This window comes from Scyliorhinus canicula, chromosome 18, assembly GCF_902713615.1.
Source record: "Scyliorhinus canicula chromosome 18, sScyCan1.1, whole genome shotgun sequence".
Taxonomy (NCBI): Eukaryota; Metazoa; Chordata; class Chondrichthyes; order Carcharhiniformes; family Scyliorhinidae; genus Scyliorhinus; species Scyliorhinus canicula.
In genome coordinates, this window is record NC_052163.1 from 22,770,543 (window position 1) to 22,786,961 (window position 16,419).

Genomic DNA, 16,419 nt, shown 5'->3' on the forward strand with positions numbered 1-16,419 from the left:
GTTCCCATGCAGCTCCTGCCCTTGTCTTTATAGATACATAGAATATAGGAGCAGGAGGAGGCCTTTTCGCCCTTCGAGCCTGTTCCGCCATTTATCACGATCATGGCTGATTATCCAACTGAATAGCCTAATCCTGCTTTCTCCCCATAACCTTTGATCCCATTTTCCCCAAGTGTATCTGGCCACCTCTTGAATATATTCGATGTTTTAGCATCAACTACTTCCTGTGGTAATGAATTCCACAGGCTCACCACTCTTTGGGTGAAGAAATGTCTCCTATTCTCTGTCCGAAATGGTTTTCCCTGAATCCTCCGACTGTGACCCCTGGTTCTGGACACACCCACCATCGGGAACCTCTACCCTGTCTAGTTCTGTTAGAATTTTATAAGGCTCTTTGAGATCCCCCCTCGTTCTTCTGAACTCCAGCGAGAGCAATCCTAACCTAGTCAATCTCTCCTCGTATGACAGTCCCGCCATCCCTGGAATCAGTCTGGTAAACCTTCGCTGCACTCCCTCGAGAGCAAGAACATCCTTCTTCAGAAAAGGAGACCAAAAAGTGCACGCAATATTCCAGGTGTGGCCTCACCAAGCCCTGTATAATTGCAGCAACACATTCCTTCTCCTGTAGTCGAAACCTCTCGCAATGAAGGCCAATATACCATTAGCCTTCTTTACCGCTTGTTGCACCTACATGCTTACCTTCCAGATGGTAGAAGGTGCAGGTTTGGAAGGTGAATGTTGAAGCAGGCTTGGCAAGTTGCATCTTGTAAATGTTTCACACTGCAACGACTGTGCACTGATGATGAAGGGATTGAATGTTCAAGGTGGTGGATGGGGGCGCCAATCAAACGGGTTGCTTTGTCCTGGATAGTGTCAAGTTGCTTAATTGTTGTTCGAATTGCATGCATCTGTGAAAGTGGAGCATATTCCATTGCACTTCTGACTTGTGCCTTTTGAATGGTGGACAGGCTTTGAGGAGTCAAGAGGCGAGAATTACTCATCGCAGAATTTCCAGCTTCTGACCAGCCGTTGCAATCACGGTAATGGTGGGGGATCCGGCAATGGTAATGCTGTTGAATATTGGTCAGATTCTCTCTGGTCAGAGATGGTCATTGCCTCGTACTGTGTTGTGCAAACATTAATTCTCACTTATCAGCCCAAGCCTGAAAGTCATCCAGATTTTGCTGCATTCATGCATCACTATCTGAGAAGTTGAATACTTCTGAATACTACGTGAACGTCCCTAATTCTGACCTTGTGATGGAAGGAAGGTCATTGATGAAACAGCTGAGGAAGATTGGATGCAGAAATTAACCCTTCGGAACTCCTACAATGATGTCCCGGAGCTGAGATGGTTGGGTTCCAACAAACCCAACCATCACTCTCAACCAATTACCAGCTCAATGAAAAATAACAGAATTGGCTTATTATTTTTCTATAATACTGCAAATAATCTATTATATTTACTTCATGTACAGAAAGCAATGCAAAGCAAATATGGCTGTTTCACCCAGCCTCCTCCAGTAGAATTGAAAGCAACGCAGAGATAGAATGCTTAATTCTCTGAAATTAAAGATTATGGGTTCAAGTCCGACTCAACTATTTGAGCTCATAATCTAGGTAGACATTTCCTTGCTGTACCAAGGAAGCACTGGACTGTTGGAGTTGCAATGTGATGTCTTAATTTCCAATGACATGTTAAACGAAGGCTCTGCTGACTCGGGTAGTTAGACATTGTGACTATTAGAAGAGAATGGGAAGATTGCCTGATGTCCAAACCAATATTTATCTCAGAACCAAATTCACCAGAACAGAGTACCAGTTTGTTTATCTTATTACTGTTTGTGGGACCACGCTTTGTGTAATAATAAGAGTTTAGTTGCTGTTGCTATGTGAGGTAAGTGCATTACCTCATATAGCAACAGCAACTAAACTCTTGAAGTAAATAATTAATTGCAAAACTCTTTGGGACATCCCGAAAGGGATGTGAATTGCACTGTATAAATGCCAGTTGTTCCTTTTGTTATTCCCTGTCAAGTTTTTCCCTTCCCCAATATGGAAATGTTAGATGTTCGTGGTAAACTCTGGATTCAATCTGGAGCCCTTTTTTGCATGGCTCAGCTATTCGCAGTCTTAACCCACTGAGCCATTGGGGAATTTTCATTCCAACATATTTAACAGGAACAGCACAGTTGCTTCACACATGTATGATGCTCTTGTTTTGTTCCTCTTTCTCTCTATCTCTCATCCCACCACTCTTTACCCCTCCCCATTCCTCTTTCACTTTCTCCGCCGTGCAGCAGACACACCTGATGTGTATATTGTGGAACGGCTATTTTCCAGCAGCCTGGTCGTCATTGTCAGCCTCTCAACACCACAGAGGATGAACGTGTATCATTTCAAGAAAGGGACTGAGATTTGCAACTACAGCTATTCCAATACCATCCTCACCGTTAGGCTGAACAGACAGGTAAGAGGGCTCACAGCACTGTTGACTACAGCTAGATCATCCATGACCATGTAGGCACTTCTTTTAATTAAAAAAAAATCAGTGAATGAGATCATAGGGACCACATTCCAGTAATATACAGAATATACTTTATTACTGTGGTGAATGTATTCACCAAATGTATGTATGATACTGTAACCTTTGACCTGTGACCTGGAAGTGGTGATATGAGCTGCTTCCAGGTACTGTACTGTAACCCCGGTAGGGCGCCGCCTCTGGCTCCGCCCTCACCGGGGCCATATATAGACCGGCCGCCTGTGGGCGGCATTCAACTGTACAACCGACTCTGGCTAGGCAAGTTCATGACTAATAAAGCCTAATGTTCACTCGCTCTCTCTGCCTCTCTGTGAATTGAAGGTATATCAATTACCTTCAGACTGCAGGTCAGAAGCACCCAGTATTAGGTGGCTGTCTATCTTGATTGTAGGATTGTTTTGAATACGCAACAGTAATTGGTAGTCAAACAAAATTAATGGGAAAATGGAGTAAGAGAGAAAGCTTGCAGGGAACATAAAAACTGACTGTAGAAGTTTTAGGCACGTGAAGAGAAAAAGATTAGTGAAGACAAATGTAAGTCTCTTACAATCAGAAACGGGAATGTATAATAGCGAACAAAAAAAAATGGCTGAGCAACTAAAGGCATACTCTGTCTTCATAAATGAGGGTGCAAATGAGAACCCAGAAATGTTGGGGAACATAGGGTTTTGTGAGAGGGAGGAACTGAAGCAGGTCAATATTTGTAGAGAAATGGTGTTGGGAAATTAATGGGATTGAAGGCTGATAAACCTCCAGGGCCTGATAATCTACATCCCAGAGTACTTAAGGAAGTGACTCTAGAAATAGTGGATGCATTGGTGGTATCTTCCGGGATTCTATCGACTCTGGAACAGTTCCTGCAGGTTGCAGGCTAGCTAATGTAACTCCGCTATTTAAAAAGGGAGGTAGAGATAAAACAGGGAATTATACACCAGTCAGCCTGGTGTCAGTAGGGGGGAAATTTCAAGAATCCATTAACAAAGATTTTATAGCAGAACAGCTGGAAAATAGTGGTAGGATCGAACAGAATCAGCCTGGATTCATGAAGGGGAAATCATGTTTGACAAAGTTGGTACTCTTTGAGGATGTAACTAGTAGAGTTGACAAGGGGGAGCCAGTGGATGTGGTATATTTGGACTTTCAGAAGGCTTTTGACAAAGTCCTGCATAAGAGTTTTGTGTGTAAAATTAAAGAGCATGGGATTAGGGGTAGTGGATTGAGATGGATAGAAAACTGGTTGGCAGACAGGAAACAATAGAAATTAACAGCTTTTTGTCAGATTGGCAGGCCGTGACTAGTGGGGTACCGAAGGAACATGACTAGAACCTCAGCTATTCACAATATATATTAATGATTTAGATGAGGGAGGCAAAATGTTATATCTCCAAATTTGAAGATGACACCAAGTTGGATGAGCTGTGAACCGGATGTAGAGATCCTTCAATGTAATTTGTGCAAGTTGAGAGTGGGCAAATAAATGGCAGATGGAGTATAATTTGGAGAAATGCAAGGTTATATACTCTGGTAGCAAAAACCATACGGCAAACTATTATCAGAATGGGTATAAATTAGGAGAGGGGAATGTGCAACAAGACCTGGAGCGCGATTCTCCGAGGTGAGGAGAATCGGCGCCATTTGTGCTGGCGCGTTTGGCACAGTGCCGGTCACGGACTAATGTCCGCGGCCGGGCCGCCGATTCTCCAGCCTGGATGGGCCGAGCGGCCGCATGGAAACGGCAGAGTCCTGCCGGTGCCATTCACCCTGGTCGCTGCCGGCGGGAAGTCTGCGTGAAGGGTCGGGGGGCGGCCTGACCTCTTTCCCCGCCGGCCGCTGGGCCTACTTTGTTGTGATGCCGGCCCCTGAACCCCCACGCCTTGTTGCGTTGGGGCTGGCGTGCTGAGGAAGTCCCCCCGCGCATACGTGGGTTGACACGGCCCAACTGCGCATGTGTGAGTTGGCACGGTGCCCATTTGGCACCAGGAAGGCAGGCTGGAGCGGCGTGAACCGCTCCAGCGCCGTGCTGGCCCCCTGTGGGGGACTGAATTAGTTGTCCCCACGCCCGTTCCGCGCTGCCATAAAACGTGACGCTGTTCACGACGGCGCGAGCACTTAGTCTCCATTTTGGAGAATCGCGCCCCTGGTCTTTGTACACCAGTCACTGAAGGTAAGCATGCAGGTACAGCAGGCGGTAAAGGAGGCAAATGGCATGTTGGTCTTCATAGCAAGAGGATTAGAGTAGAAGGGCGGGGCTGGTTTAACTTAGTTGGCTGGACAGCTGGTTCATGATGCAGAGAAAGGCCAACAGCATGGGTTCAATTATTTTTGGGGGGATTTTGGTCAAAGGCTGGTATCGTGCCCGGTACAGGCTTGGAGGGCTGAAGAGCCTGTTGCTCTGCTGTATTATTCTTTGTTCTATGTCTTGCTGCAGTTATACAGGGTCTTGGTGAGGCCGCACCTGGAATATCGTGTGCAGTTTTGGTCTCCTTATCTGATGATCTTGTTCGAGAGAGAGTGCAGCAAAGGTTTACCAGACTGATTCTTGGGATGTCAGGACTGATATATGAGGACAGATTGAATCAGTTAGGATTGTATTCGCTGGAGTTCAGAAGGGGATCTCATAGAAACCTATAAAATTCTAATAGGACTAGACAGGGTAGATGCAGGAAGGATGTTCCCAATGGTGGGTGTGTCCAGAATGAGGAGTCACAAATTAGGAGATAGATGAGGAGAGATTTCTTCACCAGAGAGTGGTCAGCCTGTGGAATTCATTACCACAAGAAGTAGTTGAGGCCAAAACATTGTATGTTTTTAAGAAGCAGTTAGATAAAGCACTTGGAGAGAAGGGGGTCAAAGGGTATGGGGGGAAAGCAGGATTAGCCTATCGAGTTGGATGATCAGCCATGATCATGATGAATGGCGGAGCAGGCTTGAAGGGCCAAATGGCTTCCTCCTGCTCCTATTTTTTAAGTTTGTATGTCAATCTTTCAGTAGCACTGTTTGACTCTGTCAACTCTGGTTATGCTTGATTAAGTTCAAAGTCTTGAACTTGTGGGCACAGGAGTAGGTTGAGTATCTGTGCATGAGCGTCCCCTTCCTGAAGTAGAGTCCAGTGAAAGTCCTGGTATAACAGGAACAACTTGTTGAATTTCCACAGCCGCATTTCCAACTTTTGCTGTCCCCGGGTGATGGTGTAGACCAGGGGTGGGCAAACTTTTCCGTGCAAGGGCCACATTCAGAAATTCACAATTTTGAAGGGCCGCATAGTATATTAAGTAAAATAATTAATATTTTAAATAGCCAAAATAACAGGTCTTTAAAGAAAAAAAAAGCACATTTATTTGAAAAACAAAGTAACTCAGTAAGTAACAGAACAATGTCAATGAGAATGATGCATCTGACTGCAGTCATTTACCAGTTTGTTGAAATCAGGTGTCAAGTTGCTTGTGCTGATCCTTAACACTGACAGAAGCACAGCCTAGCCGAGTCAACAATAAAAACGCGCGTAGTGGGGTTGATGAGTGGGGCTGCCTTACTGGTCGGTTTAGTTGGGTGTGCGACCAATAGGAGTCCAGGTTACAAACAATAACAAGGCTTATTGAATAAGCGCATTTACTTCAGCGGCTTTTCCCCGGCGGCTTTTCAAAAATGCCGGTTATGATTCCGGGCACCTCATTGGCGGGCCGCATAAAAACCTTTGTCAGGCCGTAGTTTGCCCACCCCTGGTGTAGACGGATATCATCTTGGTGCCTGTGAACAACTCTTCCAGTGTTCAGTTTCACTACCAAAGATACTGGACTACTTCAGTTAAGAACAACTCCAGGTGGCCATCGCTGGTTACTACCAAAATTCCTGATATAGACACAATCATTCAGGTTAAAAGGTCTCTCCTTAGCATGATAATCATGTCTCTTCTTCTGCTTTACTTGTCTCCTTCCCACTTTCGCTTCGACATCTGAATGTAGCAGATCCAGTTGAGACTTCGGTCTTCTACCCATCAGTAATTCAGCTGGTGAGCGTCCTGTAGATGTTTCGATATTGAAATAAGAACCTTAAGAGTTTGGTCCCTAAAGTATCACCTGCCACCCTCTTCAATCCTTTCTTTAATGTCTGAACAGCTTGCACTGCCAAACCAGTTGTATCTGGATGAAAAGGCGCGGTACGCACATGGCGTATTCCATTCCTTTGCATAAACTTTTGGAACAACTCTCTTTTAAATGTTGGACCACTATCAGAAATGACAGAATCCGCTAACCCATGAGATACGGCGACCTGGCGTATCTTCCAATGGTATGGGAGCTGAATATTGCTCTATGTATACTTCCAACTACTTAATGTGCATCCACGATGACTAAAAACATGTGACGTATTAAAGAATCTGCAAAAATCCACAGGAATTATCAACCAAAGACGATCAGGCCACTCCCAAGGATAAGGGGTACTAGTGGCACCATCTTCTGGTTAGGTTTACATTCAGAACAAGATTGCACTTTGTTCTCCAAATCCTGGTCCATATTAGGCCACCAAATATATGACCTGGCTAGACTCTTCATTCGAGAGGCACTTGAATGAACCTCATGAATTTTATCCATTACTTGCGAATGACCAGGAGGTGGCACAAACACATTCAACCGGGCGGCACAGTGGTTAGAACCGCTGCCTCACAACTCCAGGGTCCCTGGTTCAATTCCAGCATCGGGTGACTAGCTGTCTGTGTGGAGTTTGCACTTTCTCCCTGTGTCTGCGTGGGTTTCTTCCAGGTGCTCCAGTTTCTTCCCACAGTCCAAAGATATGCAGGTTAGGTGGATTGGCTATGCTAAATTGCCCCTTATGTTGACCAGGCTAATCAGAATTGAGGGAAGGCTGTGATTGTAACTGATAGCATTATTCTGTGTCTCTCAGAAATTGGATGGTCCTGCGTAGAAATTACAGCACAGAAAACAAGAGGAACAGGCCATCCAGCCCAAACAGTCTGTGTTGGTGTTTATCTTCCACACAAGCATCTTGTATTACGACTGAATGAGTAGCATTCAGCAGAATGCCACGTGTAGGTTCAGTGATGCCAGTTGATCACTTTGTTCTAAAGCGCAATCTTAAACAAAATGCTGCTTTGTTTTTACAGGTGCTATTCAAGACCAAACATTATCTCAGCTCCTAGGTTATATTTAACCCTTATTTTCCCTCCACTACAGAGGTTGATCGTTTGTCTGGAGGAAGCCATTTACATTCATAACATCAAGGATTTGAAGTTACTGAAAACCATTCAAGATATACCACCAAACCGCACAGGTGGGTGAAAATTGTTCGAAATCAGTGACGTAAATCTGGACTCAAAATTCCAGACGGTTCCTTTGTGTCACTGCTGTGGCATAATGGCATGAAAATGAGAGAATTACACAAAATATACAACGTGGAAAGCAGGCCATTCAGCCCAACTGGTCTGTGCTGGTTTTTCTGCTCCACACGAACCACCTTGCGTGACATCATCAGCATCTTATTCTATGCAATTCTCTGACTTTCCTGAAGATGGATCTGGCCATTCAACTCGGCTTGTCCACGTGGTAGTGAGTACCACATTCCAGCTTATTTTTGTCCGTAAAGCCGTATTCACTTGTTCCCAAGCTGATTCCACATATTCTGGCTGTAGTCATTGGCGTAAAAATTATTAACACAGTCGACCTGTTGTTTTTGAATGGGATTCACAGCAGCTATTTGTTGAATTTTATTTACTTCAATGAAGGGAGATGGCAAATTTTTAAAAGCTCTGCCACTTCTTGGTATTGCTCTCAAAAGAAGTAAATTGTAGAAACTTCCTGTAGGTACCTTTGATAAATGCAAAAATACCGATCTGTTTAAAAGCAAAGCTGTTTTCAGCAGCCAGAATTGTGTTCAATTCGACGCAGCAATAGAACAGCTTTATGGCTTTATGCACGATTGTAATTAGATTCGAGCTGCTGTTTGACAATATGGGTGAAGTTTTGTGTTGTTATTGTAGCCTAAAAATGGACGTGAAAGGTAAAGAAAAGAGAATTTTGAAGCACAAATGATCTGGCTAATGTTTAATCCAAATTCAGAGCTGTTTTTCCAGTAGTGTCTGAAGTCCACAGCAGCAGTTGTTCACATTCTTACCCAGCTCTCCTGCTTCTACTGACCCCACAAGGATAATTTTCATTCTTAACCCTTTCGGGTCCCTCTTCTCTAGCCTGCCTGGCTTTACTGAAAAGAGTGCCCATGACGCATGCTCTTACAATACCTGCTTTGTCAGAATCTAGAGGTTTCCCTCTGTGTGGATATGTCAGCTGGCAGCCATTTTTTCTTCTTTGAAGAAGGTTTTTTTAATGTGAGGGAAGGGACAGAAGGGAAAGAGATGGATGTAGAAACAAATGCCCGTAATGATACATGCACAGAAACCAATGAGCAGAAATAGATTCTTGTCAATAGAAAGAGAGACACTCGCCAAGAGGGAAAGAGAACAAAATACTCACATAAGTGAGAACAAATGAGAAAGATAGAATATTCACCTACAAAGTCAGGTTCACGAATGAACTGGAGTCCTCAGCTTGATCTTATTGTCATATCGGTTTGAATGACCACTGTCTGCGGTGAAATATCTATAATTTAATGCCTTAGTTAGTGAAAATGTGAAACCGAAGTGCAATTTCAGCTAAATTTTGAGTGAAATTACAGAGATGAAGCAGCTCTTGGGGAAATTCCCAACCATAACCTAGGCTCACACTTCACCATGTGAATGCTGCATTGTAGACAATGCTTTCAGGAGGGATGTGAAACTGGCCCAGTTGCCTGCGCGGGTGGATGTAAAAAAAAAAATCCCATGGCACTATTTGAACATTTTCAGCGGTGTTTCCTGGTGTTCTGTCCAAATATTCATTGCTTGACTAATACAAAACTAAAATAGATGAACTAACTGATTTCCCCTCTGTATGTGGGACCTTGCTTGGCTGAAATTGATTGCCATGTTTGCCTACAACACATCATTGATTTCACTTCAGAAAGTAATTGGCTGTGAAGCAATTTGATGATGTCTAAGGATTTAGAGGGTGCTTCAGCGGTGGGCATCATGGTAGTAGTGGTTAGCACAGTTGCTTCACAGCTCCAGGGTCCCAGGTTCGATTCCCGGCTTGGGTCACTGTCTGTGCGGAGTCTGCATGAAAGACGTGCTGTTAGGTGATTTGGACATTCTGAATTCTCCCTCTGTGTGGAGTCTGCACGTTCTCCCTGTGTCTGCGTGGGTTTACTCCGGGTGCTCCGGTTTCCTCCCACAGTCCAAAGATGTGCAGGATTAGGTGGAAGGCCGTGATAAATTGTCCTTAGTATCCAAAAAGGTTAAGTGGGGTTACTGGGATAGGGTGGAGGCGTGGACCTAAGTAGGGTGCCCTTTTCAAGGGGCCAGTGCAGATTCAATGGGCCGAATGGCTCTTTTTGCACTGTAAATTCTATGTTAGTGCGAATTCTTTGTTTTTATTTGCATTTTCGCTCCACTTTCACTGCTTCACACCCCACCCTGCTATGACTGTTCACTGGTAGATCTATATCTGAGATATTTTCGCACTACCTCTCCCATGCGGACTGTAAATTCTATGATCAAATTCTATTACATTCACACTTTCGTCAGTTCACTATTGAGTGCATGAAGGACAGGGATGCAGCATCACTGATACCATATCACTTGCTGAGCATTGTAACATCCTGTTTTGTCTGTTCTTCCCAGGCCTCTGTGCGCTTTCCATCAATCATTCCAACTCGTATTTGGCATACCCTGGCAACGCCACTATAGGGGAAATAGTGATTTATGATGCAAATAACTTGGTGAGTCTGTACTTTCTGGGTAAGTGGGTTGACCATAATGGTTGTATTGCAACTTTAACTGAGCATTTTAAGCCTTATGGAGAGGAAGGGAATGAGAATACCTTTCTTCACCTCCAGTTGGCGCAGCAAGATGGTTTAAGTATTGACTTTCCCAATGCAACCACAGTCAATTAATGTGGGTTAGATCTTGGATTTGATGGGTCTAATGTTTCCTCTTGACTTTGAAATGTGATAGAGATGGCAAGGAGTGCTCCGTATAAAAGCTGGGCTGAGTAAGGCAATGAAAACTTTGCCCACTGAATGAAGTCAAGTTCCAGTGATGTCTGAGATGGCGATTCAAATTCATACCGTCAGAATGACTTAGCAAACTTGTAGCATGAGCTGGCACTCTGCTGAACTATTCTCTTCTTGGGATTATGAATGAAATGAAGTCCGGTGTCAGCGGTGGCTCGATGGGTAGTACTGTTGTCTCTTAGACAGATGGTTGTCCGTTCAAGTCCCACTCCCCAGTTTTGAACATGCAATTTATATTGATAATTCATTAAAAATAAGCTTCAACTACACTCTCAGCCAAATCTTAAATTAATAATTCTGAGAATTTAGGGCAGCATGGTAGCACAAGTGGCTAGCACTGTGTCATCACAGCACCAGGGTCCCAGGTTCGATTCCCCGCTGGGACACTGTGTGTGTGGAGTCTGCACGTTCTCCCAGTGTCTGAGTGGGTTTCCTCTGGGTGCTCCGGTTTCCTCCCACAGTCCAAAGACGTGCAGCTTAGGTGGATTGGCCATTCTAAATTGCCCTTAGTGTCCACAAAGGTTAGATGGGGTTATTGGGTTACGGGGATAGGGTGCAAGTGAGGGCTTAAGTGGGTTGGTGCATACTCAATTTGCCGAATAGCCTCCTTCTGCACTGTATGTTCTATGTTCTAAAAAAAGAAGAGCAGGAAATCTCAAATATTCAGCCCTCAAGCAACATGACTATGACCGATTACCTGTCATTTATCATTTGTGCGACAAATAGCCTGTCTCGTTTTCGTAGATTGCAGCTACAACTACACTTGAAAATAACAAGTGCTTTGGAGCATCCTGAGGTCACAAAAAGTGCTGCATAAATTCTTGCTTACTGCAAACCTGCATCCAATGTGAAATAGTACCTCCACTTACTGAATCCCCTGTTAAAAGCTGTCCACCTCCAACCATCTTATTTTAATTAGCTGTCACTTGTAGCTTTTTGACATGATTGTTTTATATGTCAGCTAATGTTTGCTCATTTTCTTCCCATCAGCACAGTGTTTCTGTAATCCCTGCACACGATGGTCCACTTGCTGCATTGACCTTCAACTTCGCAGGTTCAAAATTGGCAAGTGCCTCAGAAAAGGTATTTTAGAATCATAGAATGGTTCCAGGAGGGAGGCCGTCTGTCCTATAGTGTCTGTGCCAGCTATCGACAAATGGCCTTCTTCCAATTATGCATTTTTCCTCTTGGCTTTTTGACTGTTCCACATTATCCTAAACCTTATGGTACCATGCTCACTGCTCCATAAATATTCATCTATTGACAACTGATTGCTTGGATCACCTCAATCTCCAGGACCAGATCCAACAATACCCGAAACATACTCATAAAAATGGTTCTCCTGAATACTCTTCCCCCTCTTCCCTTGCACGATTACTACTCGAGTCTAAATTGGGGTAATTAACGTTCCCCCATTATCACTACTCTATAGATTTGGCACCTTCTGTAGTGGCCTACATATATGCTCCTCCAAATTGTTCCCACTAAGTGATAGCCTATAAAATGCACTCTGTATTCTGCAATATGCAACACTATTGTTTCTTAACTCCAACCATATAAATTCTGTCCTCGACCTCTCCTGGTCATCCTCTTTCTCATTAATCAATAATGCCACTTCTCCTCATCTCTTTACTTCCTATCTTTCATGTATATCTGTATCCAAGCACATTTAGTACCCAGCGCTGCCCTTCATTTGAGCCCAGGCCTCCATTATTACTACGTTGCTATCTGTGCATAAAACTCACCAATGTTATTTACCACATTCCATTGATTCATATGTATGCACAGTAAACCCAATTTAGACCCTATTGCATTCCTTTTATTATCCTATTATTGTGTTCCCTGTTTCTTATTGCAATTCTATTTGACTCTCCCAATCCTTTGTGCACCTTGTTTCTCTTGTTAAATGCTACATCCTGGTTCCACCCTCCTGCCAAATTTGTTTAAACCCAACAGCATTAGCAAACAACTCCACAAGGACGTTGGTTCCAGCCCCTATTGAGGTCTGGCCCCATCTGGTCTGTTTGGGCCCTATCTTCACCAGAAATGGTGCCAATCTCCCAGAAATCTAAAGCCCTCTTCCGGCATTCTCTCTAGGCACACATGTGTATGCTCTGAATCCTCCTGTTTCAACTAGCACGTGGAACTGGGATTAACCCAGAGACAATTACTTTAGAGTTTCTGCTTGCTATTGTTTTCTGTGTGTGTCCCTTGGCTACACTGATTTTATTTTTCTCTTTGAGCGGTGGTTGTATGCGTTACCATAACAATTATCACCAACAGATTGTTCGGGTATATCAAACAGCCTCTCAAAGAAATAAACCAAAATCATAATTTCGATGAGATAAATGCTTTATTTTAAGGTAATTTCCCCCCCCCCCCCCCCCCCCCCCCCCACTCTGAGATAGTTTCAGAAATATTTTCCCCTCATCTATTGCAGTTTTCACTCTATCTCTGAGTATGTGGAAATGAATTGAGTGAACAGCCTGCTGTAACATTCACCTGATGCGCTCCGAAATCTAGTGATTCGAAACAAACCTGTTGGACTTGAACCTGGTGTTGAAAGACTTCTTACTGTGCCCACCCCAGTCCAACGCCTGCATCTCCACATAAAGCCTGCTATAAGTCTGTGCTAGAGCTCAGAAACCAATCACAGGAGCACCGAGAGTTAGATCCCACTCTTGATTATGGGAGACACAGTCAACCCGTGAATGTCGGGGGTGGGGCGGGCGAGTATCCTGGTGAGTGCCGATTGAGTGTCTGTCGGGGGGTGGGGTGGGGGGTTGATTATCCTTGTTAAAATGTCAGTGGGGAGAGAGTCTTCCCCATCAATATCGGTGGTTTGGAGAGTCTCCCCGTAAGTGTTGGACAGTCTCTGTCATTCTCCCTGCTTCACAGTATACTCATACAATTTTTTTCAATCCATTTGTTATTGACGAAAAGTTTACCTGTTGTAGTTTATAGGTTTGATTATAAGTCCCAGCTTTCCATTCAGCAGCAGGATTTTAGCCCTGTGGTGCCACACAGCTTACCACTTTCATCCAATAATAACATTTTAAAAAAATAAATTCAGACTACCCAATTCATTATTTCCAATTAAGGGGCAATTTAGCGTGGCCAATCCACCTACCCTGCACATCTTTGGATTGTGGGGGCAAAACCCACACAAACACGGGGAGAATGTGCAAACTCCACACGAACAGTGACCCAGAGCCGGAATCGAACCTGGGACCTCGGCGCCATGAGGTGGCAATGCTAACCACTGTGCCATCCAATAATACATGAGGTGCTGAGTAAACTGTTCTATGATGTTATAAGATTCAATCTTTTTATATTTTGTTCTGTTTCTGGACTGTGTTCTGTACTATTACTGCTGTGGAGATAATTGCTGAAAGCACATTAAAATAGCAGAGGGTGCTCATCTCCCATTTCCCGTTTATTTTATGGAAACATTTGAACTGGGTTCAGGAACTATCAATGTTAGTTTTTGCTAACTTGGCATTTAACTTCACACAGTCCGACTTCCACGTTATTAACAACCTTAGCATTTCTTCTGCTCTCTCATTTTTGATTACATTCCCCCCCCCCCCCCCCCCCCGTTTTAGACACCTATGTGAATGTCAGACTAATTTATCGCAAATTATGCTGAGAGGACTGTTAATTTGTAAGTGTGATCCAGCCCATGGGAGTTTGAAAGTAACGTTATGTTGCAGATTCAAAGTGGAAAGAACTGCAGGAGGTTTGAAATAGGCTAAAGTTTCTGATTTAGAACGTTTGACTGTTTTGATGAATGAATGGGATAATTGCTCTCCTGTGGTTGTAAATTGTGGAGGTTCATTCACTCACTCACCGAATGTTCTGCAGGGTACTGTTATTCGTGTCTTTTCTGCGCCCGAGGGACAGAAACTCTATGAGTTCAGGAGAGGGATGAAAAGGTAATTTCAGACATGGGTTTGAAAAAGTAAAGTGTCCACAGGTTTGATTTTTAGTTTTCTTGTCTACTGTTTGTTCCATTCGTAAATGTATTTTATTCCATCTTGTGTGTTCCGATTTAGTCCCCTCACAGTATGATTGGCCTGAAGAGCCTGCACAAGGCCGGCTCTCGGGCCTGTGACATTGCTGCTTTGTGCTGGCATGTGGAAGTTGTATCCCTCCCTCCCTTGTTCAGAGTATAGTCTGAACTCTGCCTCCCTGAATTTGTGACGTGGAACGATTCTAGCCTTGAACCTCCTTCCATCTGTTCAAGGAGCAGCATGCTTTTACAGCATTAAGGAAATTGCTTTTTATTTCATTCAAGGTTCTGCTGGTGAATGCTTCCAAGATGAAAAGGTCTCAATGCTATCTATATCCCATGTCGGATTTTGGATAAGTAGGAAGTAATTGTTAGCTGTGGAATGGGTCTGACTCTTTTGGTGACTCAGATTTTTTCTGAAACGGACAATCCAGAGAAATTTATAGCTTTGATGCCTGGTTTGTGCTGCATTAGCTCATCTCACCTGAGTGTCCCAGTGGGGTTGTTGACCTCCGTGCTCCTGGGTTTGGTAAATCTACCAAACCTTATTGTTGTTGAGCGACCACCACCCTCACCTTCTAGAGAAGCATATCTGTGACATCTGGCAGATGTTGGTGCGGGGCCCACACACTGGCATCTCTAGACCCCCTCTGGCACCTCGAGGCCCACCCAGTCTGACCTCAAAGGCTTGTTTTTTTAGAAAAAGGTTGTTAAATTTCTCCGAAGACAGCAACCTGGGAACATTTCAAAAGATAATCAATCACCATAGGAGAGTGAAGCTGGGGAGATAAAAGAGCGCAAGAAAGAGAGACCTCGAGCAGAGGTGGGGGGAGGAAAAAGTGAGACTGCAAAACGAGCCAGGGGGGGAAAAGAGCACAAGGAAGAGTGAGACTGAGTGTGCAGCCGGAGAAATAAGACTTTGAGAAAGAGCGTGACTGAGGTGACGTCAGGATTCAAAGTGACGTGGGGCAAGTGGAGGCAGCTGATTGGGTGAGTACAGTCAGACAGGTATTTACTACTTTTACCACTTGTACGGTCCACAGTTTGTGGTCTATAGTTTGTAAGCATTATATTCTATCGTAACAAGAACCAGAGAAGAAAGGCCCTAAAGTAATTGATATTATTTGATTTTAAGTATCTTCCTAAAGCCTTCATTTAAAGTAGTAAGTCATGGCAGGAGACCTTAAAGCCGGGGTGTGCTCCTCCTGTACTATGTGGGAATCCAGGAACATGTCTAGTGCCTGGGGCCTGTATGTGTACAGGACCTGTCTCCAGCTGCAGCTCCCTGAAGCCTCAGGTTTGAAGCTGGAGTGGTGGCTGGGGACGCTGGAGCATCCACCAGGTGGAGAGTATCGTTGATTGCATGTATAGAGATGTGATCACATTTCAGGCTAAGACTCCACCTGCAGGAAAGGAATAGCAGACCACAGACAGAGCAAGAGGACTAAGCAAGCAGTGTAGGAATCTCCTGTGGCCATTATCTGCAAAGCCGATATACCACTTTGGATACTGTTGGAGGAAGGCAGCAACAGCCACATTTGTTGCACCACAGTTGGCTCTGCTGGACAGGGAAGTAAAAAGAGGAGTAAAAAGTGTGGGAATCCGATAGTTATAGGGGATTCAATTGGAAGGGGAATAAATAGGTGTTTCTGTGGCTGCAAACGAGACTCCAGGATGGTGCTAGGATGTCCTGAGTGGCTACAGAACATTCTGGCGGTGGAAGGTGAAAGGCCAGTGGTTGTGG

At 44.2% G+C, this 16,419-nt stretch overlaps 1 protein-coding gene across 4 annotated transcripts in view; it reads left to right on the plus strand.

Moving 5' to 3' along the window:
• The window catches only part of wipi1 (WD repeat domain, phosphoinositide interacting 1), a 92,334-nt gene that overhangs the window by 42,349 nt on the left and 33,566 nt on the right, over nt 1-16,419 (plus strand). For 3 of the 4 annotated variants that reach the window (XM_038777369.1, XM_038777367.1, XM_038777371.1), the window contains 5 exons: nt 2,301-2,470; nt 7,735-7,831; nt 10,272-10,369; nt 11,654-11,746; nt 14,528-14,598. In XM_038777369.1, the coding sequence (XP_038633297.1) occupies nt 2,301-2,470; nt 7,735-7,831; nt 10,272-10,369; nt 11,654-11,746; nt 14,528-14,598 (529 nt within the window). The remainder of the gene's footprint in view (nt 1-2,300; nt 2,471-7,734; nt 7,832-10,271; nt 10,370-11,653; nt 11,747-14,527; nt 14,599-16,419) is intronic. The other variant, XM_038777368.1, reaches the window with a different exon arrangement.